This window comes from Trachypithecus francoisi, unplaced genomic scaffold (genome assembly GCF_009764315.1).
Source record: "Trachypithecus francoisi isolate TF-2019V2 unplaced genomic scaffold, Tfra_2.0 Lachesis_group9, whole genome shotgun sequence".
Taxonomy (NCBI): Eukaryota; Metazoa; Chordata; class Mammalia; order Primates; family Cercopithecidae; genus Trachypithecus; species Trachypithecus francoisi.
Window position 1 is genome coordinate 55872577 of NW_022681474.1, and position 24600 is coordinate 55897176.

The 24600-nt window shown below is 44.4% G+C and overlaps 1 protein-coding gene across 18 annotated transcripts in view; it reads left to right on the top strand.

Moving 5' to 3' along the window:
* Nucleotides 1-24600, top strand: part of MARCHF8 (membrane associated ring-CH-type finger 8) — a 150924-nt gene that overhangs the window by 123769 nt on the left and 2555 nt on the right. For 7 of the 18 annotated variants that reach the window (XM_033208573.1, XM_033208576.1, XM_033208579.1 and 4 more), the window contains 6 exons: nt 4734-4822; nt 5066-5911; nt 7448-7465; nt 7649-7829; nt 9793-9940; nt 10514-14432. In XM_033208573.1, the coding sequence (XP_033064464.1) occupies nt 4734-4822; nt 5066-5911; nt 7448-7465; nt 7649-7829; nt 9793-9940; nt 10514-10818 (1587 nt within the window). In that variant the 3' untranslated portion in view covers nt 10819-14432. Of the gene's footprint in view, nt 1-4733; nt 4823-5065; nt 5912-7447; nt 7466-7648; nt 7830-9792; nt 9941-10513; nt 14433-24600 lie in introns of those variants that run through there. The other 11 variants (XR_004436440.1, XR_004436439.1, XM_033208584.1 and 8 more) reach the window with 4 other exon arrangements.

Below are 24600 nucleotides of genomic sequence, written 5' to 3' on the forward strand. Positions count from 1 at the left end.
CAGCTCCAAGGTGATGGGCATTTAGGGTGATTCCAGCCTTTGCTGTCACAAACTAGTGCAGTGTACAGACCTCTTCCCACAGGTGTGTGAGAATGAATTCCTAAAAGAATTGCCGAGACAGAGTATATGTGTCTTTGTTTTCCTGAGGGCAGTTGTCATCCTGAGGAGGTTTACCATTTGCTTTCCCACCAGCAATGTATAAGCATACCTGCTTCCCAACACTTCTGCCAACACATATTATTTGATAAATTTTCTTGGCTGATGATGGTATCTCATTGTAGTTTTAATTTGTATTTCTCATTGTGAGAGAAGTGAAGCATCTTTTCATGTTTTGAGAGCCATGTGTGCATCTTTTCCCATTGTTTCTGCTAAGTCATTGATTTGCAGTACTGAAATTGGTGGTCATTTGTAACCATGAGCTCTTCTGGTCTCTTAACCTTCCTTATCTAGCCCCTCTTCACGTTCCTCCTTGCCTAAAAACAAGCTCACCCAAACAGATCATTCCTGTGGCCCTCTCCCTTTTGAGATAAATCAGATGGGCAAATCTGCTTTTGTTAGGCATCTGAGACCCAAATGTTTAAAAGTAGCTTTGCTGGTAAGTGAAAAGAAGGCCCAGTCAGGGGTTGCACAGAAAATGAGGGGCGTGGGTAATAGAGGAGGCTGGGCAGTAACCTGGCAGAAGGCACTAGAGGCCAAGGAAGGCGCGCTGGTGTTCTGCAGTGAGAAGGATGTGTGCGATATCAACTGGGTAAGCACACTGCTATAGCTGCTCCAGTAACAGCAGGCACTCTCAGAAGGGAACTGAGAAAAGGGGAATGCCAGTTTTTGCCAAGGATATATGGAAAGGTTTTTATTCCCCATATGTTCTTTGACAACTTTGTTAAAGTCATTTAAAACTGAATTTGATAAGAAAGCCAGCCACTAAGAGACTTGGATGTAGCAAAACAAATTGTTGAAAAGTATTTATCATTTCTAAGGAATAAAATAAACTGGGATTTAGGCTTGGATAGAAATCCAGAGGTTTGTTTTGGCATAATTAATAACAACATCTTAAGAAGGGGGAATTTTTAGAAGAATTTTTTTTTTTTGTAGTGAGATTGCTTTATATTCCTTTTCATGACTGAAAAGTCTGTCATTTGGCAACCCACAAAAAACTTCAGGAACAGAGGGCCTGAGTTTTCTTGAAACATTTGGATTTTTGCATGATGAACATTTGCAGTTTTATTAGTAATTGTCGAGTCATGTGTGGTCTGATCCTATGGAGAGGAGAGTGTAGGTGTTCGCCGGAGTTTTGTGTGGTACAAATGGCTGAGGCTAGTACTGCCCCCAGCTCCCACATGTCACACTGCCTGCTGCTTTGAGAAAGAGCAGAACAGGCTGGTCCTGTGCCATCTAGTGAGGTCCTGTCCCATCTAGTAAGGTCCTGTCCTATAGAGCGCCTAAGAGGGGATTGCTGGCCTTTGACTACACTAGCTTCCAGAATCTGACCATGGAACCATATTTGAAGCTGTCAGCTTCATTTTGTTGTTGATCAGCTAGTCTTTTAGATCTTTGTTGGTTGATAGATTTCTCTCAGGTCTATAGCAGCAACAAATAAAGCTCTTTAAAATTGTTTTCTTGACCGTTCTGTATATGGATTGGTTCTGACCTTTGAAATGTTTGCTGTTCTTTAGATAGTGACAGAAGGAGCCTCTTCTGGGAACTGTGGTGACCCCACAAATCTCACTGGTTTTCTTGCATTTATTGGAGGAGTTAGCATTTGTTGAAGTTTATATTTATGTAAAATAACAATAAGTAGATTTTTAAATTTTTCTTGAAATTTTATGATCTAATAAGAAGAGAGACTCTTTGTCTGTCATTGGGAGGCTTGATGAGGATTGGACTGGACATACCTGCTCAGAATATCCTGTAATGTTTTCATAAGATTGGAAAGGGTGAAATGAGAGCAGAAATGTAGGCAGAGGATGCCAAGGCTGTTTCCTGTTTCCTATGTAAAATTGAGCAGGACAGAATCTCCCCAGCCCTCCCTGAACTCTTTTCCTCCTTTGGTCTTCTCTTACTGTCATGCTGGCCTTGACATCTGCTATAAGTGCACACACACGGGGAATCACACAGGGAAATGAACATATGTCCTGCCATGTGTGTGCCTGGCATGGCTGCTTCCTTGATCCAGGCTTTGTTCTGTTACGAGGCTCTGCCTTCCTACCTTCAGGCCTGGCTCCTCATCATGGGCATGCAAGAATGGAATCGTTATCCCAGAGTACACTTTTTGACATGGATTACTTGTAGTTTAGTACTGGAGTTCAGAACTTTACTTTCCCATCAGAAACCTGCCTCTTCTCAGGACTGACCCTGATTGGGCACGATTTGCCAGATGAGACCCCACCTCCTCCCACAGGGTTTGCCTTCCCTTCAGAATACAGGAAAGTACACGTGCTTTCAAGAGGACCATGCTCTTACCTTAGAGGTACTTTCCTCTGCTGCCATCCCTTGAAGGGAGGGGGCTTCCTTCAGTACCTCAGTTCCAGGGACTATGCTTAACCCAGCAACACAGAGGAAGAAGCGACCTCATAGCAATGAGGGGCACGCATGTTGATATTGCTGGGTATTTCTTCCTCAAAGTCTATCTGGGGACAGATGATGAAGACACTCACTTCTCTGCAATACACCATGATCAGGCTGTGGTCTTCATGACACATTTCAGCCTTGCCTATGTGTGTTGAACAGAGCTGGTCATCCTCAGAAGTAACAGAAGAGAGCAATAAGTACAGGAAGACTTTCAGTCCCAGAATAGTGTTAGGACTAAATGTCAGAGAACAGGGGGACTGTAGGAGTTTGGGGACCTTAGCATGGATATACTCTCAGTCTGCTCCCTTGTGGTATAAACAGTAAAGCCCATGATACTAAAAGGCCTTGAGTGCTCATCTCTGGGGCAGGTGGAGCCAGTGATGTGTGCCCCGAGTGGAGGATGCTGGAGAAAGAGGATAGTGTCTAAGGCAGTTGGAGAAAGAGGACAATGGCTTATGCAGTCAGGCCTAGAGGATGCAAGGGATGTCATAGCATAGTGTCCACAGGCATCCAGAGATGTCTCTCATTTTGTTTTAGGGAGAATATTGACAAAGGTAGTGATGGGAGGGTTATTTCAAGGGTGTTATTTTCATGTGTTCAAGTAAACTTTAGATTCCTAAGAACTTTGACCTCTAATGCTTTTAAAGACCGTATACCTCATGCCCGTATGCACATTCAGTTAGAAAATAAATGTAGATTATTTGGTGAATTCAAAGATGTGCTCATGGAGTGGCACAGCGTGATCTCAGCGTACACTGAAGCATGCTGATGAGGAGCTTCTTGGATCTTGTTTCTTCAGGTGGACTTGGATTAAAGTGGTGTTGAATCTCTGCACTGGGAGTGGGAGCAGCCATGGGATGGGTGCCTTAATCCGAGTGCTATCCTGGCTCTCTCCAGGCTGCTTCATTTGCTGTGAGGGGTAGCAGGAGGAGGAGTTTCCAGGCAATGGCCATATCTGTTCTGGTTGCTGACCAAGGTCAGGGGTCCCATAGGTGGAGTTCCAGGATGAGAGTGCACCCTTGGGGATGGCACTTAGAAAGAGTGGGGACTAGGCCTCAGTCGGGGAATGGTGGGCCAGGGTGGAGCTCCTTTGTATCAAGGAGTCAGGGCCAAGGGCCATGCAGGTGGGCCTGCAGAAGGTAGGTGGTGATGCGGCATTTCCAGTGATAACAGACTCATGGCACTGTTTTTCTGGGGCTGTTGGGGTTGCATGGAGCAGATTCTCACTCAGGCTCACTGTCTTAAGGAGAGACGAATGCTTTTTTATGAATATGCATAGGTCTGTGGGCCTGTGGAGCCTGGGAAATCCGAGGCTGGCGTGGGAGTCTGGGGCCCTCTAGCGGTGGTGGCACATCCTCAGCTCAGTGCCACTCACTGTCCCTATTTCTCTCTGTCCATTTCTGTCCTCACTGCGGTGCTTCCTTTTCTTCCTAGATTTTTTCTCTAAGTTTGACTATGCACCACCTCAGAGGCTCTATTCTATCCCATGACCTCTTGCTGTACTTCTTTCAAATCTAAATTTTCTTGATGATTTTTCTTAATTTACAGTTTCAAGATTAGACTTATTGAGAGCATTCTGTGCTCTACCTTGGCCCCTGGTTGAGCTATGGATTGGCGTCCCCCAGTGTCAGGTGGTCTGGACTCCGTTTTATGTGAAGAGCTGTGGCAAGACAGTGAGGTTTTGTGGAACACAGGGAGCATCTGGCACTGTGCATGAGGTTGTGAGGTGGGAGAGAGCTCTTAAATGTACCAGCCTTGGTGATCTCCGGAACTAGGAGAGAGTGCTGGGGAAGCCAGTGCTGGCAGTCCTGGAGCCTCATATTTCTTTGGAATTTGTATGATAACTTGTAGTACTTGGTGTCTTGACTTATGTATGAACTAATTCAATTTAGATGCTAGAAAATAAATGGCCACTGGACCTGCAGGAGATTAGTAGTGGTGTTCCATAGCCTCAGATATTTCTTACACTTTTATCCACAGATAAGAAAAAAATAGCGATATTTCATTTGTTTTGCCAAGGCTTAGAGGGATCTAATTTGTGTTACTCATTGAGCAGTGGGAAACAGCAGACATTTCTAGGGTTTCTACCTGTCACCGTTCAGGAGACAATGCACACAGTCCCCTTGGCTCTTCCCTGAACACTGACCAGAGCTCTGTCATTGCAGGCTGGGAGTCCTCCGTCAGCATCAGCTCCGGCTCCGGTGTCGTCCTTCTCTCGCACTTCTATCACGCCATCCAGCCAGGACATCTGCAGGTAACACTCTGCTTCAGATGCTGCCATGATCAGTGTGCAGCCAGAAATAAGCATTAGTGTCTGTAGGTCCTTGAATTTCCATTTGCTTATTCAGTGTGCCTTTGGTCTAAACATTTGGCCCAGTTTTATGTGTGGTTTGCTCACCAAGTTACCCATGCTAGTCTCATTTCTTCACTATGATGTCTATTCTCTTTTAAAATTGTTTTTACTTTCTGTGCTTTTATCCCACTGTTCTGCATGCAGTTCCAGTGCAGTGTTTTCTGAGTGTTGTCACCACAGTTCCGTGCAGTCTGCTGTTGTCTTGAAAGCTCCTCACTACCAGAGTTCTCTGACACAAGGGTTCACTGTGACAGTTGTCTGTAAGGACACGTCACAGGCATCAAAGAGAAATTCCTTTGGTTCAGAATGGGTCCAGGCCTTGAAGCCTGCTAAGAATACCAAAGCCAGAAGAACACTGAAGTTCTCAAGGTCCCTCAATGATGTGGGTGAGAAGGCGCAGGATACTTCAGAAAGTTTTGCCTATATGGAAAGAACTTGTTCTGAAGGAAAATTAATACTCCCTCAAGATCCGTGTCTCAGAACTAACAGGTTTCATCATAAAGAAAAAAGAACCGTGAACCACAAACCTCTTGGCAATTCCAAACAGTCTTGTGTTTCATGCCTTTCTGCCAGTCGCTCAACTGCCTCAGAGGTGGAAGCTGGCAAGCGGGGCAGGCCTGGCCTGCTGCTGGAAGAGAAGGCAGATGGTGACGCCACCTCCCGAAGCCGGCGACTGCTCCGGTACCTATTCTCACTCTCGCACGGCTCGAGCGCCAGCAGCCTGCACAGGTTCCATGAGCTGGAGAGCTGTGCCGCTCGCCTGCACACTGCCAAGTCCTCCAGCGGGCTGGCAGGGAGTATGGGCTTCTGCTCTGACGAGATGGGAGATGATGATGTCTTTGAGGACAGCACATCTGCAAAACTGAAGAGTAGGATTCTTCGGGCGCCTCTCTGCTCCACGGAAAAGGACAGCGACCTGGATTGTCCTTCTCCCTTCTCTGAAAAATTACCCCCTATATCTTCCGTGTCCACATCAGGGGATGTCTGCAGGTTGGTTTGCCAGGAAGTGCCATTCTAGCCATCGCTGCTCACATCGGGAGCCTCATCTTGCTTTAATATGTGAAGTTTCAGGAAAATGAAGTAATAGGAAGTTGTAACCAGTTGTGGGTTAATCGTTTTCTCCAGAAGAATGGAGTATCAGTATCATTTGAAAAACTGAATTTTTATGATGTGAGTCCCAAGATAGTTTCACAAATGGTAAAAGAGGAAGAAGCTGGCTGGGTGTGGTGGCTCAAGCCTGTAATCCCAGCACTTTGGGAGGCTGAGGCAGGTGGATCACGTGAGGTCAGGAGTTTGAGACCAGCCTGGCCAACATGGCAAAACCCTGTCTCTACTAAAAATACAAAAATTAGCTGGGCGTGGTGGTGGGCGCCTGTAATCGCAGCTACTCAGGAGGCTGAGGCAGGAGAATTGCTTGAACCCAGGAGGTGGAGGTTGCAGTGAGCTGAGATTACACCACTGCACTCCAGCCTGGGCAACAAGAGTGAAACTCCGTCTAAAAAAACAACCACCAAAAAAAAAAAAAAAAGGAAGAAGCTACACATATTAAAGGCCAAGCTGACTCTTCTAAACTAAAAATAAGTAGACTTTACATAAAGAAACTGGAAGAAAGAAACTAGTATCTCCAGCTTTCCAGCCTGATGGTCCAGATTTTAGGCATTGTTGCATCTCCCAGCCTCTTTTTTAACCCTTGCTCCCCACCCACCCCCAAAATGTGTGTGGGGACTGGCTGTTCTCCAGTAGCTCCTTCCTTCCTTCCTTTTAACTGGGGTGTAGCCAACCTATGTCCCGTCCTAACTCTGTTTCTCCCCTTTGCCTTCCCTTATGCAGCATCCTTGTCTGGCCTCCATAATTCACTTTTTGTCATGACTCTTGTGCCCTCCTCATTCTGACCTTCCCCAGTCTCCACTCCTTAGTGCCAACTGTCATCATTTCTAACATTTGGATCAGAGACCCCCTCACTAAAACAAACAGCCTGAGAGCCTGGCTCGTTCCAGAGGACGGGTGCCCCAAACTGTTCTGTAGCTGCTGGAAAAGACCCCTCTGTTTCTTAAAAGCCTGTTAAGTTCCTTCAGGCTAATAGCTACATCTTGGTGCATACTTCCTTGGAAATAGAGAGTGCTTTCAAGTTAATTTCTCACTTACTGCTGTTAGTGGTCCCAAGAAAAAGAGATGAAATTGCAGCATCTTGTAATGGTGTTTTAGGTCTAGGAGAGGTACTGTAATCTTTGTTTACTTCCTGAGAGATGACAGAAATACATAGTTGTGGGGTATGAAGGTAAAGTCAGTGATTATAGCTAAAAAGCAAGTATCATTTAAAGTCACTAGTATTTTTGGAAGTTGGAATGCTGGTTTTATTTTACATAGAAATTTTTCCTCTAATTATTTTACCATCTTATGTTCTTGAAAATGATTCCATGTTGCTTTAAATTCATCTTTCAGTGAAGTTCTAATGTCATATCAAAAAATGACTGCTTTGTCATTTCTTACATCATTTTTTCCTTTCTGTTGCCAAATGCCCTCCAGACTTTCCATGTTGGTGCGGTAAGCTAGAAATTTTTAGTTTGTAGTGATTGTTTTCATTTGTGTTTCTATGTTTTTGTGCCTGTAGTCACTTCTGTAATGTTTGTTTCTGAGTTTCCTTTGGGGGGATTGACCTGCCACTCAAGCATCAGCTTCCCTGTCGTGGGACTCTCCTTGGAATGATGGGTTTTCCTTCCACTATAGGATCTGCCACTGTGAAGGAGATGATGAGAGCCCCCTGATCACCCCCTGCCACTGCACAGGAAGCCTCCACTTCGTGCACCAGGCCTGCCTGCAGCAGTGGATCAAGAGCTCCGACACGCGCTGCTGTGAGCTCTGCAAGTATGAGTTCATCATGGAGACCAAGCTGAAACCGCTGAGAAAAGTACGTGGGAGGAAGGGATGCTTCACCCTTCCTGAAATCAGTGACCCCCAGAGAGCTGGTGTCTCAGGTTATGAGGTCATGGCTTGCCTATGTTCATTTCCTTAAAAAGTTGGGGCTGGTGCTTACATTTGCATTGTAGAGATTGTTGTTTCTGGTGCCGATTTTCAAGTCCCTCTCCTCAGGAAGAAGCTCTTTCTGACCATTCATAATCCTTCTTTTCCCTTTAAAGTAAGACTGCTTGCTTGTCGGTGTCAGTCATGTGGCCTTTGACCACAGACTGTTTGTGACATATCTTAGTCAGGACCTAATTTTATATGTACTAACTGTTGACGTCCTGCCTCTCTGGTTAGGACTGTCTGTTGGAGATTAGTATCTCCTCAGCACCCAGCACAGTGTAGCACACAGTAAATTTATTTGTATATACCCGTAAGTATTTGCTGGACGGGAGCGTGAGTAGGTGGATAGGGAAAAGAAAGAAAGCACAAATGTTGCAAGATATGCAGCTGTCTTCAGAAAGGACTCACAGGCTTTGCATGACACGCAGCTGTCTGGAGGCCCATGTTGCTGTGCCCTCTGAGAGGAGCTTTGTCCAAAGCACTGGCTTTCTGTTTAAATGTTGACTGTTTCATACATCTGTCTAGATGCCCAGCACAAAAGGTTTTGTCTGGAAGAATAAAAGACTGTTCCTATCCCAGAACATTAATATATAAATTGCAAGATAAGTCACATCATCAAATACTAGCCAATTAAATACTAAATGATGTGCTGGTAGAGCATATCAGTCATTCAGAAAAGGAAATGCTGGTTATGGGCTAGAGTGCTGGGGAAGTGGAGCGATGGTAGCCTCACAGGGTGTTTGGGTTTTAGAGCAGTTCTTGAAGGATAACTAGAATTTGCAGGCAGAGTGAAAGGAGTTTAGAGAGATCAAGCTGTCTGTGGAGTAAAGCATACCCTAGAAAGGTGAGGGAGAGCATTAACAGGGTGTCAAGCTATGTGTGTTGTAGGAGTAGCAGGAAGCATGGGGCACTGAGGCACTGACTCTGTGTTATAGGTAGGAAGACCAGGGAACTTGCTAGTGTATAAAATCCCAGCAGAAAACGACCAGATGTTAGAGAAGGCTTGCGCAAACTGCTTAAAAAAATGTTTTGCCCAGTAGAAGCCTTGTAATTTATTGGGTGCCTACTCTATGCTAATCTCTCAATATAGGAAGTCTTTGAGGCTCTATTTTCAACTACCCTGCATAGACCCATCTGGAAAGAGGCTGTGACTAGGGTTGGCAAAGGATATGTGCAGAGTGTTTACACATTGTTCTTTCTCTCTACCTTTATGTGTTTTCTCCTGATTCGGAAACCAGTAAATGAAAAAGAAAGTCTGGCTATTTGGAGTAAATTAATGAGCTCCTAGAGGAGATGGGACTAGCAGAGTCTGCTTGTACCAGGAACTCTTAGCGTCGATTTCGAGCTGTTGCTGCCAAAGTAGCAAGGACCAAAGAGTGAGCGTCTTCTGCCATTCACTTTCACAATGTAGTGTGACCCATCTGCTAGTGTGTTGTGGCATCATCAACCCTCTTCTTCCGCTCGTCCATGCCAGTCAGCACATTAGGGAGACTTAAAACGTAGCACCTGGGTCCTGGGCCAACATACTGTTTTCATTAGGACTGAAATCATAGAATTCTTTATCAGGCCATTTTTTGTCTGCTTGCAAGAGTAAGCAGACAAGGGGATTTTTGATGGTAGTTCAACATTCATCTTGATCCCGGCTTCTTTTCATTGCATAGAATGTTGGCTGCACCTGGTACCTGGTTGAAGCCAAATGGTTTTAGGAGAACAAACTTGTGGGAATGCATCTAGTTTGGGAAGGGAGAAGTGGGGCGGAAAGCCAATCTTACCTGCCTACAATGCTCTCACCCCACCGGAGCCCTTTTCCAGAAGCCTGAGCCTCACACTTTGTGTTGTTTTTCTAGTGGGAGAAGTTGCAGATGACGTCCAGCGAGCGCAGGAAGATCATGTGCTCAGTGACATTCCACATCATTGCTATCACATGTGTGGTCTGGTCCTTATATGTGCTCATTGACCGTACCGCCGAGGAGATCAAGCAGGGGCAGGCAACAGGTGAGTTCTCAGGCTGAAGAGCAAGCCCAGCACAGGGGCTGGGATAGCTCACAGGAGTCCTGGGGTCAGAGGATTTTCCAGTCAGCCAAAAACGTCTGGGTTTCTGGAGGAGGGACATCAGTTAGAAGGCACCAGACCCCTTTTTGGCGTTTCTTTTGCTGTGGTGGTAGTTTTTGAAACCCAGTCAGGAGAGTTCATATTCTGGAACATGAGAATCTGCAAACTGCGTCCTGGAAAAGCAGGAAGTAGCTGGACACCGTCTTCCACTCTTCTTTGACTAAGCAACATTGGATGAGTTGTGAATCCATTGGTCAGTTGTGCAGTCTTGTAGTCCCAGATACTTAGGAGGCTGAGGGATGGAGGATTTTGGGGGGCTCAGGAGTTCAAGGCTGTAGTGTGCGATGATCACACCTGTGAATAGCCACTGTGCTCCAGCCTGGGGAACATAGCAAGACTGCATCTCTTAAACAACCACAACAACAGAATCAGTTGATTATGGGAAGTTCAGAAGTTGTGTTTTTCTTTACTTCAGATCTTAAATAAAATCTGATAGGCTGAGTTTTTCCCTTCCAGGAATCCTAGAATGGCCCTTTTGGACTAAATTGGTGGTTGTGGCCATCGGCTTCACCGGAGGACTTCTTTTTATGTATGTTCAGTGTAAAGTGTATGTGCAATTGTGGAAGAGACTCAAGGCCTATAATAGAGTGATCTATGTTCAAAACTGTCCAGAAACAAGCAAAAAGAATATTTTTGAAAAATCTCCACTAGCAGAGCCCAACTTTGAAAATAAACATGGACGTGGAATCTGTTATTCCGACACAAACTCTTCTTGTTGCACAGAGCCTGAAGACACTGGAGCAGAAATCATTCACGTCTGATTGTGTGTGGGTTGTCATATTCCTGGACATCCATGAAGAGCCGAAGGAAATTGTTTACTGCCAATTGTGTACCTTTCTTATGTCCTTTAATAGCATAGACTGGACAGATGACTATAGTGGCTTCTCTTTTTCTAAACCTTCCATAGTCTCCTAGAAAATCCTCCTGTGGGCCGGGCATACCTGGGTACTGCCTCTGCCTGGCAGCTCTGTGGGAAGGTGGAAGACCCCCATGATGACCTGATGGGGAGCCAGCAGAGTTCCTGCCCATGGTCTTGAGCAGAATGAGAGAATAAAATGCCAATCCCAAGGGAAGAGCAGGAGCAGGGGCGCCCAGGCCCTGATCCGCAGCTGCCTCCAGCTTGCAGCAGTCCCCAGCCTGGAGCAGGGCATTGGGGAATGTCTAGCCACGATGAGAGGATTCCCTCTGCACCACGGTGAACCCCAGGAGATGGTATTGAAACAGACCCCCAAACATAGACTCCTGCCCGCCCTCTGCCGATGCAGCCTCCTCCATACTCTTGAGCAGGTGGGGCTGTGGTGCTCTGTGGTGGCGCATGATTCACTGAGCAAACAGCACTTTACAGAAGAAAATCTTTATTTTGTAATATGTGTGTCCAGTGGGATTGACACTCAAAAAAAGTCTCATTTAAAAATCTTTCCTTCCTTACCTTTGTATCTCCTTTACATCATGAGAGATCAGAAACCCATTTTGCCTTATATATGCTAAGAAGCGTGGCATTCGTTTTGTTCATAAAACAGACTCATGACTTTAAGACAGGACAAGCAGGCCAGAGGCTTTTTAAATCACAGATCTCATGAGAATTAATGGATGCTAAATGGCAATTAAAGCATGATTCCTATGCTTTGGGGCCTGTTTTATGACAAGGTGTTATTGCGTAGACCTGCCCTGTATGTTTCTTTTTTGTCAACACTGAAAAAGAACAGTTTATGAGATCTAAATGGAAAGAGAAGAAGTGAACAATGACAGCAAAACTGAATATTTTTAAAATATTCCTTTATAGTTAAATCTCTCCAGTTGGTGCTGGCTTCACATTGAAAGAGCAGCCATGTGCCACCCTGGCCGGGGTGTGTGCACTGCAGGTTCTCTCTTGCATGCAAGATGAGCGCTGGCCCACCATGCGGTTTCTGCTCGGGGAGGTTCTGTGGAGTCACTGCCAGGGCCAAGAGGCAGGCGGGCTGGCTCTGGGACGAGGGCCAGGTGTGAGCAAACTGCCAGGGTCTGCTGTGCCACTGCTCCCCAGCCACACGCCCGCCCAGCTGTCGCCTTAACCGGACTGAACAGACAGGATCGTTCAGGGCCCTTGGCCCCACTCTCGGTCCATTCTGTCATCAGGGATTACCACCTGTACCATTTTCATAAAACAAAACCAAAATCACTACCATCAAATGGCCTTGTCCCTCTAAAAAGTCTGCTTAAAATTATGTTTTTAAAACCCAGTTTCCTAGTTCCAGGCAAATAGTTACCTCCAGGAAAGTTGCCGGGGGGCCTGAAACCCAATGTAAGTAGCGCAGATGCTTCCTTTCCAGGCCACTCTCTCACCCAGCCTGCAGGGAGGAGATGGGAGATGCTGGGGGTCCTGCCCTCAGTCTCTCTGGGCCTTAGGCATTTCGTTTGTCCTGCTAAGGGGATGAAGCAGACACAAGGTGATTTCTTTGCCTTTCAGAGTGAAAGCCCTGGAGTTTGTTTTGAAGGCCAGGAGGCTGAAGGATCTCTAAGCTATGATGTGGGCTTAAAAGCAGCAGGCTTTATCCTTCTGTCTTCTCCAAGCCAGTGTCTGATTCCTTGGCAACACAGGTCTTAGTCTGTGGAGTGGCTCTGCTGTGGCCTTCCTCTGGCCAGACAGGCACTGTCCAGCCATAGCCAGCTCCTGAAAATAGGGCAGCCTCCCCTTTCTGTCTCCCAGGCCACATCCAGCCCGTGCCTGTGTTCACTGTGCCCTGAAGTGCAATTACCCGTACCCCTTCTCAGCCTGGGGGCCCCAGGCAACCACAGACTGTCCACTCAGGGGAGCTGAATCCCAGGTCAGCCCTGCCAGTGTCCCTTAGGAACTGTCCAGGCAAGGCCCCTGGTTTTGTGTACTTGTTCCTGCCACCCAGCAGTAAATGAGTGTTTCAGGTGAAGACCAGGATAGCTTTCCTAAGTGTGAATCCCCACTTCACAAATGGAACCGCTTATGCTGAACTTGAAAAGCACCAAGACATCCTGTAGATAGGAAAGTAGGTAGGGACAGCCCCTGGGCAGCCCACCCAGTGTAGCTGGCACCCCACGATGGCAAAGGTGCCTTGATAACTGAGCCCTGTATCCCTCCCATGCCCAACCAGATTCTCATGGGAAGCCCTCTCCCTTCTTTTCTGCCTAACACCATCTCATCATTTCTGGCCTCACTGTGGACAGTCCACACACATTCTTCTTTCCCCTCCTGGTGGGGCACAGAGCCACCCCCTTGCCTTTTCTTTTCTTGAAGGTTCTAGTTCAGCTCCTGATTCATCAGACCCTTCTAGCCCCCTGGGTCTAGCAGTGAAGCATGAAGCCTGGCGGGGATGTGGTACTCCCATCTGGTGTGGCCACTGGCTCTGCCAGTGTTCCTATAGCCTCGGAAAACTTGCTCTCTCGGTTCTTTTGGGTGCTGTGTACTCACCAGCTTCCCCCCGCCCCCTATTTTGCACCTGGCTTTAGTGAAAGGATGGCATTTGGTTGACCCATATAGAAACCCAGAATGAGGTCTCAGGGCCAGGAGGCCTGGTACTTGTAGGCCAGGAAAGGGGAAGAGGCAAGTGGTCTGGGGTATCACTAGCCAGCCCTCTGATTTGGCCTCTACTCCCCATAAGTCATAGTACCATAAGTAGGCTTCTGGCCTCAGCAATTTGGTCTTTGTGCCCAAGTTTATTGTGAGAATTTCCTGAAAACTTTATAAAAAGGTCTCTTCCTACTCCAGGCCTTTAATGTTTTTCCCCTTTTTGCTTCAGTCCACTCGCAGTCGTGTAGGCTTAGTTTTCAAACCTGCGCATGTATCCTACCTGGCCACAGGCGTGCAAGCCTCAGGCAGCTGGGCCAGTTTGGGAGCCTCAGGTGATGTCTGCATGATCTGGGGCTGCCTCTGCACCCTTGGTGTGGGCTTCAGGGTTGGAGAAGGGCTGGGACCAACCAGGTGAGATCCACACGGCTCTGGATGTGGCTGGAGGCAAATACGCGATTGAATTGCTTTCCCTTTTGAATCTGGTGTGAAATATGCAGTTTCCATTTCTAGCCCAAGGAAAGACCAAAACATAGGGAAATAAAAGCATTTATCTTTGTCTTGGAAGTAGCTGTTGAAGTTGTGCAGTTGATCCAATGCACAGTTAGATGCAATGTTTATAGAAATTGGTAAACCAAATTTACACTGGCATGTGTGGTGTAGTTTCTAAAAGGCACTTCACATTTGAAATTTTTATTACCTTAGAAAGTTTCTAGTGATCTAAATGTCTAGTTTTGTATTCTTTTGTGTATGTTCACTGTTTCTCAGTATTACCACTTGAAAAATTCTCTGTACAGGGGGGTTTGTGCTATACACTGGGATGTCTCATTGCAGCAATAAAGCCTTTCTTACAAAGGAGTTTTGCCATGAGAGTGTTTTCCTGCAGGGAGACTGGGGATGTTGGCAGGCACTCCAGTTCCCTGATCCCCTTTCCAGGGTTGTCTGGCTTGCACATCCGGAAATAATACGTGGCTCCTGGAGGTATCTGTTTTCCTCAGCCTCCCTCAGACACGTGTGTCGGGCGTGGCCCGGCGGTGTCTGGTTCAGTGTGTGGGATGGGAGTGAAAACAGGCATTTCTCACAGGTGTGCTTGCTTCAGACACCCAGATCCTACCTGCGCTCACCACCCTGAGGGAAGGCAGACTTGAGTCTCTGTCACCACGTGACTGTGGAGCACTTGATTATGAACCAGCCTTATCCATAGAAACTCGCTCCTGACCCACAGCCCAGCTGAGAAAGCACCAGGGAGACCAGCAGGGTTGCCGATGACAGCTCTGCCATGCTGTATCCCCTGGCTCTGGCAAGGCCTCTGAGGGAAGGCAGTGCCACGATCCTCAGACAGCAAACTGCCCACAGGGCTGCTTGCAGCTTCCCTACCACATGCGTGGCCAGGGTCAGGGGTTGCGCGACGGGAGGGGAGGGAAGCCAGGCTTGCCCAGATGTGCTGCTGCCTCAGAGGTGATCCACAGAACTCTTCCATTCTGGGCTGCCGGCTGACTTGGGAGCTAGGCGCAAGGCTGCTTTGCAGAGCCATGGTCACAGCTGTCCCCAGGAGTGGAGGCCTCTGGCTCCAGGTGGGGGACAGGCCCGCAGAGCTGCTGAGCCTGTGTAGGAAGGACTGTGCTTATGGCCAAGAGGAGGCGGGGATGGCCCCTGAGCTGTGTGCTGAGGAGGGTGGAACTGGAAGAGGAACCAGCCCCTGTAAGGTGAGGGCGGTGGCTCTCAGGGGGAGCCACTATGCTTTTGGGGAATTTTGGGAGTTTTCCTGAAGGCACACCTGACAGGGTCTGGGTGTGGGCAGGCTTGAGAGGATGTAACCGGCCACACTGATGAGGTACTCTGCCGCGAGGGACTCCCCACAGTCTGTGTCGGGATAGCAAACTGCTCAAAAGCAGCTTTCTGTTTTTGTCCATAAACTTTATTAGCAAACAGCCATGTACATTCACTTAACATATTATCTACAGTTGATTCACTGCTACCGTGGGCAAAGTTGAATCGTTGGGACAGATTGTATGGCCTACAAAGCCTACAATATTTACCGTGTGCCCCTTTATAGGAAAAGCTTGCCAACTCGTTGTCAATGTGAAGGGTGTCCCTAGAGTTGCTGGTGCACAGCCTGTGTGATACCTTGATAACAGAGGCGTTGAGTCACTCTCCAGGACCTTGGAAGTGCCACTGTGACCTGCAATCCTGCCACACCTCTGAGTTGCTTGGCCTCGAGAAAGCCAAGAGGCAACTCCTCACCACTGGGGTATCAGGCTGGTGGGAGGCACATGATCCCTGGGGCTCACCTCGAGCTCAACCTGATGACCAGGGAATGCAGCTGGCTTTTCTTTGGAGAAGAGGGAGTCTCTGATGAAGCATTAAGGAGAGCTTCTGTAAGGTAAAATCAGTACAGTGGAGGGAAAGGCATATGACAAAGCTGTCAGCATGGTGATAAAAAAAGAGATTGAAAATCAAACCTGGTTCCTTTCCCAGGGAAAGTCCCCTTGGGGCAGTCAGGCCCTGTTACAAGGTCCTGCTCCCAGAGCCACAGCTATGCAGTTGGAGGCATCACGCTCATATAGGTAAATATATAGAAAGTACTATATATATGTGTGTGTGTGTGTATGATGTATTTTGCTTACTGCATTTACACATTACATCACTTCGCAGCTTGCTTTTTTCTTCTAACAACCAGTTTATTTTCTATGTTAGAACACAGGCATCGACCTTATTCTTTCTAACTCATGCAGGATTTCTTTAAATCCTCCTGGATATAGATTTTTAGGTTGTTTACTAATTTTTGATACTAGAAATAAGGCTGCAGTCCACATCCATGTCATTTATTTTGGTACACTTGGGGGTGTGTGAGGGAGGGAGGGGCCCTTCTGAAGATAGATTTCTAGAAGTAGAAAAAGGGTAGATGCATTTGATCTTCTGAGTTGCAAAACTAACCTCTAAAGTGATTCACTTACCTTCCTACAGTGAGAATGAATCTTTCCTGAGCCACATCACAAGTGTTATTTTTAAAATTGTTCCTAAAATGATTGTTACTCCTTTTTATGTCACTTAAGTTTTATTCTCCATTTCTCAGATATATGAAATTGAGCATTGCTTGTTTACTGCCTATTTACTCCTGTCCCTACACGTGTACAGCCCCCCAATTATCAATATCCCCCCCACAGTGGTGCATTTATTACAATCCATGAGTCTACATTGACTCATCCTCATCCAAAGTCCATAGTTCAAGGTTCACTCTTGGTGTTCTACATTCTGTGAATCTGGACATGTATCCAACACTATAGTGTCATACAGAGTTGTGTTACTGCCCTAAAAATCCTCTGTGCCCTGCCTATTCATCCCTCCCACTGCCCTAGCCCCTGGCAGTCTTTTCTATATCCACAGTTTTGCCTTTTCTGCAATGTTGTATCTTTGGAATCTTATAATATGCACCCTTTTCAGATGGACTTATTTTAGTGATGCACACTTAAGTTTCTTCCACGTCTTTTCATGGCTTGATAGCTCATTTCTCTTTAGTACTGAATAATATTTCCATTGTCTGGATATACCAGTTTATTTATTTACTCACCTACCAAAGGACATCTTTGGTTGCTTCCAAGTTTTGACAGTTATGAACAAAGCTGCTCTAGACATCCATACGAGGGTTTTTGTGGGGACGTAAGTAAATACCAAAGAGTGCGATTGCTGGATGGTGTGGTAAGAGTATATTTAGTTTTGTAACAAACTGCCAAGCTGTCTTCCTAAGTGGCTATACCGTTTTGCATTCTCTCCAGTTCCTGTTGCTCCACATCCTCCTCCATATTTGGTGCTGTCAGTATTCTCAATTTTGGCCATTCTAATATGTATTTAGTGGTATCTCGTTATTGTTCTAATTTGCATTTCCCTGATAACGTATAATGTGCGGCTTTTTTTTTTTTTTTTTGAGATGGAGTTTCACTCTTGTTGCCCAGGCTGGAGTGCAATGGCGCAATCTTGGCTCACTGCAACCTCCACCTCCCAGGTTCAAGCGATTCTCCTGCCTCAGCCTCCCGAGTGGCTGTGATGACAGGCATGCACCATCATGCCTGGCTAATTTTATATTTTTAGTAGAGACAGGTTTTTCTATGTTGGACAAGGCTGGTCTCAAACTCCCAACCTCAGATGATCCACCCACCTTGACCTCCCAAAGTGCTGGGATTACAGGCGTGAGCCACCACGCCCCCAGCTGTGCAGCTTCTTTTCACATACTTACTTGCCATTTGTAGATCTTCTTTTGTTTGTTTAAGTCTTTGGCCCATTTTTCAATCAGATTATTTCCTTACTGTTAAGTTTAAGAGGGCTTTGTATATTTTAAGTAACAATCTTTTATCAGTTGTGTCTTTGCAAATATTTCCTCCCTCTTCTAATGTGGTCTTTTGCAGAGCAGAAGGTTTTAATTTTAATGAAGACTAACTTACCAATTATTTCTTTCATGGACCATGTTTTTGGTGTTATATCTAAGAAGTCATAGCCATACCTAGGTCATCTGGGTTTTATCCTATGTTATAGGAGTTTCATAGTTTTGGATTTTACATTTAGATCTATAATCCATTTTGAGTTAATTTTTGTGAAGAGCATAAAGTCTGTATCTAGATTCATGCTTGTTTGTTTTTGCATGTAGATATCCAGTTGTTTCTGCACCATTTGTTGAAAAGACAATCTTTGCTCCATTGTAGTGTCTGTGCTACTTTGTCAAAGATCAGTTGACTGTATTTATGAAGGTCTATTTCCGGGCTTTCTATTCTGTTCCATTGATCTATTTGTCTATTCTTTCACCAATATGGCACTATTTTGATTACTGTAGCTTTATAGTAAGTCTTGGAGCTGGGTAGTATCCATTTTCCAAATTCGTTGTTTTCCTACTATATTGTTGTGTTAGCTGTGCTGGGTCTTTTGCTTCCATATCTAAACTTTAGAATACGTTTGTCAATATCCACAACATAACTTGCCAAAATTTTGATTAGGATTGCATTAAATCTGTAAGTCAGGTTTTGAAGAACTGACATCTTGACAATATTGAGTCTTTCTGGGGAATATTTACTTATGTCTGTTTATTTAGTTTCTCTTTGATTTCTGTCATCAGGGTTGCAGTTTTCCTCATAAAGATCTTGTATGTATTTTATTAGATTTAAACCTAAGTATGTATTTTTGGAATGTTAATGTAAACAGTACTTTGTTTTGAATTTCAATTTCCACTTGTTCATTACTGGTGAATAAGACTTTTGTATATTAACCTTGTATCTTACAACCTTACTGTAACCACTTATTAGTTCCCAGGAGTTTATTTGTCCATTCTTTTGGATTTTCTACATAGATGAGCATGTCATCTGTTTTATTTCTTACTTCCCATTACGTATACCTTTTATTTCCTTTTCTTGTCTTACTGCATTAGGTAGGATTTCATGGTTTTTCAACATTTTATTATAAAATTTTTTTTTTTTTTTGAGGCGGAGTCTCGCTCTGTTGCCCAGGCTGGAGTGCAGTGGCCGGATCTCAGCTCACTGCAAGCTCCGCCTCCCGGGTTCACGCCATTCTCCTGCCTCAGCCTCCCGAGTAGCTGGGACTACAGGCGCCCGCCACGTCGCCTGGCTAGTTTTTGTATTTTTAGTAGAGACGAGGTTTCACCGTGTTAGCCAGGATGGTCTCGATCTCCTGAGTTCGTGATCCGCCCGTCTCGGCCTCCCAAAGTGCTGGGATTACAGGCTTGAGCCACCGTGCCCGGACATAAAAATTTTTAAACATAAAAAAGTTTAACTATATAGTAAGAATATATATAAACCCTAGAATCTACAATTAACATTGTTCTCTGTATGCTTTACCACAGATTTCCATCTATTAATCACTATTCACCCATCAACTTAGGTTTTTATATATTTCAAAGTCAACTGCAGCCATAATTATACTTCACCACAAAAGTTTCAGTGTGCATATCATTCACTAGAGTTCAGTATTTGCTCATGGTTCTTTTTGATTTTGGGTTAATATTTACGTACAGTGAAATGCGTACATCTGAAGTGTACCATTTGATGACTTGATAAATGTATCTATCAAGGTAACCTAAACCCCTATCCAGATATAGAACATTATCCCAATCCTGAAAACTTCTTTTTTTTTGGAGACGAAGTCTTGCTCTTGTCCACCAGGCTGGAGTGCAATGGCGTGATCTCGGCCCACTGCAGCCTCCGCCTGGGTTCAAGTGATTCTCCTGCCTCTGCCTCCTGAGTAGCTGGGATTACAGGCACCTACAACCTCTCCCGGCTAATTTTTGTATTTTTAGTAGAGATGGGGTTTCACCGTTTTGACCAGGCTGGTCTCAAATTCCTGACCTCAGGTGATCTGCCTGCCTCAGCCTCCCAAAGTGCTGGGATTACAGGCGTGAGCCACCGCGTCTGGCCCCTGAAAACTTCTTAATGCTGCTTTCTAGTCGACCCCTGTCCCCATCCCCACTCCCACCAAAATCAAACCCTGTTCTTCTTTCTTTCCCACCAGAGATTGGTTTTAGCCTGCTCCAGAACGTAATTGTAAGTCATACAGTATATACACTCTTTTGTGTAATGATTTTTTCAGTCAGCATGTTTTTGAAATTCATCCATGCTATTGTATCAGTTATCTGTTCCTTTTTATTGTTGAATAATACTCCATCGCATGACTGTACCTTTCTTCATCCGTTTTCTTATTACTAGATACTTCAACTATTTCCAGTTTTTTTGGCTACTATGAAGTGGTAAGAATATTTTTGTGGCTGGGCGCGGTGGCTCAAGCCTGTAATCCCAGCACTTTGGGAGGCCGAGACGGGCAGATCACGAGGTCAGGAGATCGACACCATCCTGGCTAACACTGTGAAACCCCGTCTCTACTAAAAAATACAAAAAACTAGCCGGGCGAGGTGGTGGGCGCCTGTAGTCCCAGCTACTCGGGAGGCTGAGGCAGGAGAATGGCGTGAACCCGGGAGGCGGAGCTTGCAGTGAGCTGAGATCCGGCCACTGCACTCCAGCCCCCGCGACAGAGTGAGACTCCGTCTCAAAAAAAAAAAAAAAAAAAAAAATATTTTTGTATAGATATTTTTGTGGACATATGTTTTTATTTCTCTTAATTACCCGGGAATGGAATGCTGTTTCAGAGAGGGTAGGGATATGTTTAGCTTTATAATAAACTGTGAGGTATTTTTCCAAAGCAGGAGCACCATTTTACATTCCCACCAACAGTGTGTGAAGGTTCAGTTACTCCATATCCTTGCCAACATTTGGTGTTGTCAATCATGACCTTTTTTGACATTCTGGATGTAGATTAGTAGTTGTAATAGTAGTCTAGATTTGTAGTTGTATTTCATTGTGGTTTTAATTTGCATTTTTCTAATGACTAATGATGTTGAGCATCTTTCCATGTACTTATTTGCCATTTGCAAGTCTTATCTGTTTCTTTATATCAAGGGCCAGAAAATGCCAGCCCACTGACCAAATGTAGTCCATGGCCTGTTTTTGTAAGGCTCTTGAGGTAGGGTTGTTTTAAGAATGGCGATCATTAAAAAGTCAGGCAACAACAGATGCCGGCGAGGCTGTAGAGAAATAGGAACACTTTTACCCTGTTGGTGGGAGTGTAAGTTAGTTCAACCATTGTGGAAGACGGTGTGGTGATTCCTCCAGGATTTAGAACTAGAAATACCATTTGACCCAACAATCCCATTACTGGGTATATCCCCAAAGGATTTTAAATCATTCTACTATAAAGACATGCACTCATATGTTTATTGCAGCACTAATTACAATAGCAGAGACTTGGAACCAACCCAAATGCCCATTAATGATAGACTGGATAAAGAAAATGTGGCACATACACACCGTGGAACACTATGCAGCCATAAAAAAGAATGAGTTCACGTCCTTTTCAGGGACATGGATGAAGCTTGAAGCCATCATTCTCAGCGAGCTAACACAGGAAAAGAAAACCAAACACTGCATGTTCTCACTTATGAGTGGAAGTTGAACAATGAGAACACATGGACACAGGAAGGGGAACATCACACACTGGGGCCTATCAGGGGGTTGGGGGGCAAGTGGGGGAAAAGCATTAGGACAAATGCCTAATCCATGTGGGGCTTAAAACCCTAGATGATGGGTTGATAGGTGTAGCAAACGGCCATGGCACATGTATACCTATGTAACAAAGCTGCACATTCTGCACATGTATCCCAGAACTTAAAGTAAAAAAAAAAAAAAAAGAAAATGACAACAAATTGTATGTGGCCTGAAAAACCTTAAATATCTGACAGAAAAAAATTCTGCTTCTATTATGCATTTATAGTGTATATCTTACATATAGCATATTGTTGGGCATTAATTTTTAAAATGCATTGTGATAATCTCTTTTAGTTTTGAGTTTTTAGTCCATTAACATTTGATGGGCCAGGTGTGATGGCCTATGCCTATAGTCCTAGCACTTGGGTGGCTGAGGTGGGAGGATCACTTGAGCCTAGGAGTTGGAAACCAGCTTAGGCAACATAGGGAGACCCTGTTTCTACAAAAACTAAATTAAAAATTTTAAAACATTTGATATCATTATTGATAAGGCTAGAGTTATGTCTACAATTTTATTATTTGATTTTTGTTTTTACCTCTGTTTTTATTTCTGTTTCTTTTTCCTGTCTTCACTATTTATGAATTTTTAGAATTCCATTTTAAGTCCTTGGTTGCTTTTTATCTATATTTCTTTAAATTATTTTTAGTGGTTGCTCTAGGGATTATAATCTACCTCTCTAAATGTTTACAAACTACCTAGAATTAACACTGTACCACTTGATATAAAATGTAGAAACCATGTAACAGAGTAAGTCCATTTACTACCCATTGTGTTTTATGCCATCTTCATGTGTATAACATTTACATGCATTATAAATACCACATGACAATATTATAATACTTGCTTTAAATAGTTATATATATTTTAAAGAAATTAAGAAGGGGAAAAGTCTTTTGCATTTTCCAAATATCTACCACTTCTGGTTTTATTCATTCCTTCCTGAGGATCTGAGTTTCCATCTAACATTTCCCTTCAGCCTGAAGAATTTCCTTTAGCATGTTTTTGTGGTGCAGATCTGTTGGTGACAGATTCTCTTAGTTCTATGTTACCTGAAATTTTTGTTTTCATACTTGAAAGATATTTTTGCTGGTTACAGAATTCTGTGTTGGTAAATTTTTTTTCTTTTAATGCTTTAAAAATACTGTCCCACTATATTTTGGCCCCACACAGTTTATGATTAAAAGTTAACTGTAGGGCTGGGTGTGGTGGTGCATGCCTATAATCCCAGCACTCTGGGATGCTGAGGCAGGTGGATCACCTGACGTCAGGAGTTGAAGACCAGCCTGACCAACATGTGAAACCCTGCCTCTACTAACTACAAAAAATTAGCCGGGTATGGTGGCGCATGCCTGTAATCCCAGCTATTTGGGAGGCTGAGGCAGGAGAATCGCTTGAACCCAAGAGGCAGAGGTTGCAATGAGCCAAGATCCACCATTGCACTCCAGCCTGGGCAACAAGAGCAAAACTCTGTCTAAAAAATAAATAAATAAAAGTTAGCTGTAATTCACATTTTTGTTATACTCTATGTGTTATGTTTTGCTGCTTTTGAGATTTTTCTCTTTAATTCTGGTTTTGAGCAGTTTAACTCTGAATTATGTAGGTATGGTTTTCTTTGTATTTGTTTTAGTTGGGTTTGACTGAGTTTCTTGAAGCTTTAAATTGACATCTTTCACCAAATTCAGGGAAATATTGGCCTTGGTCTCCTCAGATATTTGTTCTGCCTCATTCTCTTTCATCTTCCCTCTCCGAAGACTTCAATTATATGTATGCCAGTTGTTTTGATATTGCCTCGTAGATCTCTGTGGCTCTGTTTATTTATAAGAATTATCTCTGTACTTCCGACTGGATCATTTCTATTGCTGTATCTTCAAGTTCACTTTCTCTTTACCCTGTCATCTCTGCTCTGTTATTCAGTTATTTTTTCAGTCCACTTATTTTTTTCTCCAATATTTTTTAATTCTAGGATTTTCATCTTCTTTTCCTTCTTATGACGCATAATTTATTGTTGATGTTTCCAATCCTTTCATAAATTGGAGCATATTTCCTTTAACTCACTGAGCACAAATAGGAAAACTAAAATAATTGTCTGCTAATTCCAACATCATCTTGGGATTGGTCTCTGTTAATTATCTTTTCCTTTGAGAATAGGTAACATTTTCCTAATTCTTTGTATGTTGAGTAATTTTGGATTATGTTCTGGCTATTATGAATGTTATTTTGTAGAGATTCTTATATTATTATATTCTTCCAAAGAGTTTTGATGTTTCTCTTTTTTCTTTCTTTTTTTTTTTTTTCTTTTTTGAGATTGAGTTTCACTCTGTTGCCCAGGCTGGAGTGCAGTGGTGTGATCTCGGCTCACTGCCACCTCCGCCTCCCAGGTTCAAGTGATTTTTTGGCCTCAGCTTCCCAAGTAGCTGGGACTACAGGCATGCACCACCATGCCTGGCTTTTTGTTTTTTTTTGTTTTGAGACAGAGTCTTGCTGTGTTACTCAGGCTGGAGTGCAGTGGCACAATCTTGGCTCACTGCAACCTCCGCCTCCCAGGTTCAAGCAATTCTCCTGCGTCAGCTTCCCAAGTAGTCACCAGCTAATTTTTGCATATTTAGTAGAGACAGGATTTCACCATGTTGGCCAGGATGGTCTCAGTCTCTTGACCTTGTGATCCACCTGCCTCAGCCTCCCAAAGTGCTGGGATTACAGGCGTGAGCCACCACGCCTGGCCTTGTGGCTAATTTTTGTATTTTTAGTAGAGATGGGTTTTCACCATGTTGGTCAGACTGGTCTCGAACTCCTGACCTCAAGTGATCTGCCCACCTTGGCCTTCCAATGTGCTGGGATTACAGTCGTGAGCCATCGTGCCCACCCGTGATTTTCTTATTCAAGCAAGCAACTAACTTAGTTGATCTCAAACTGCAAACTATTTGAAAGT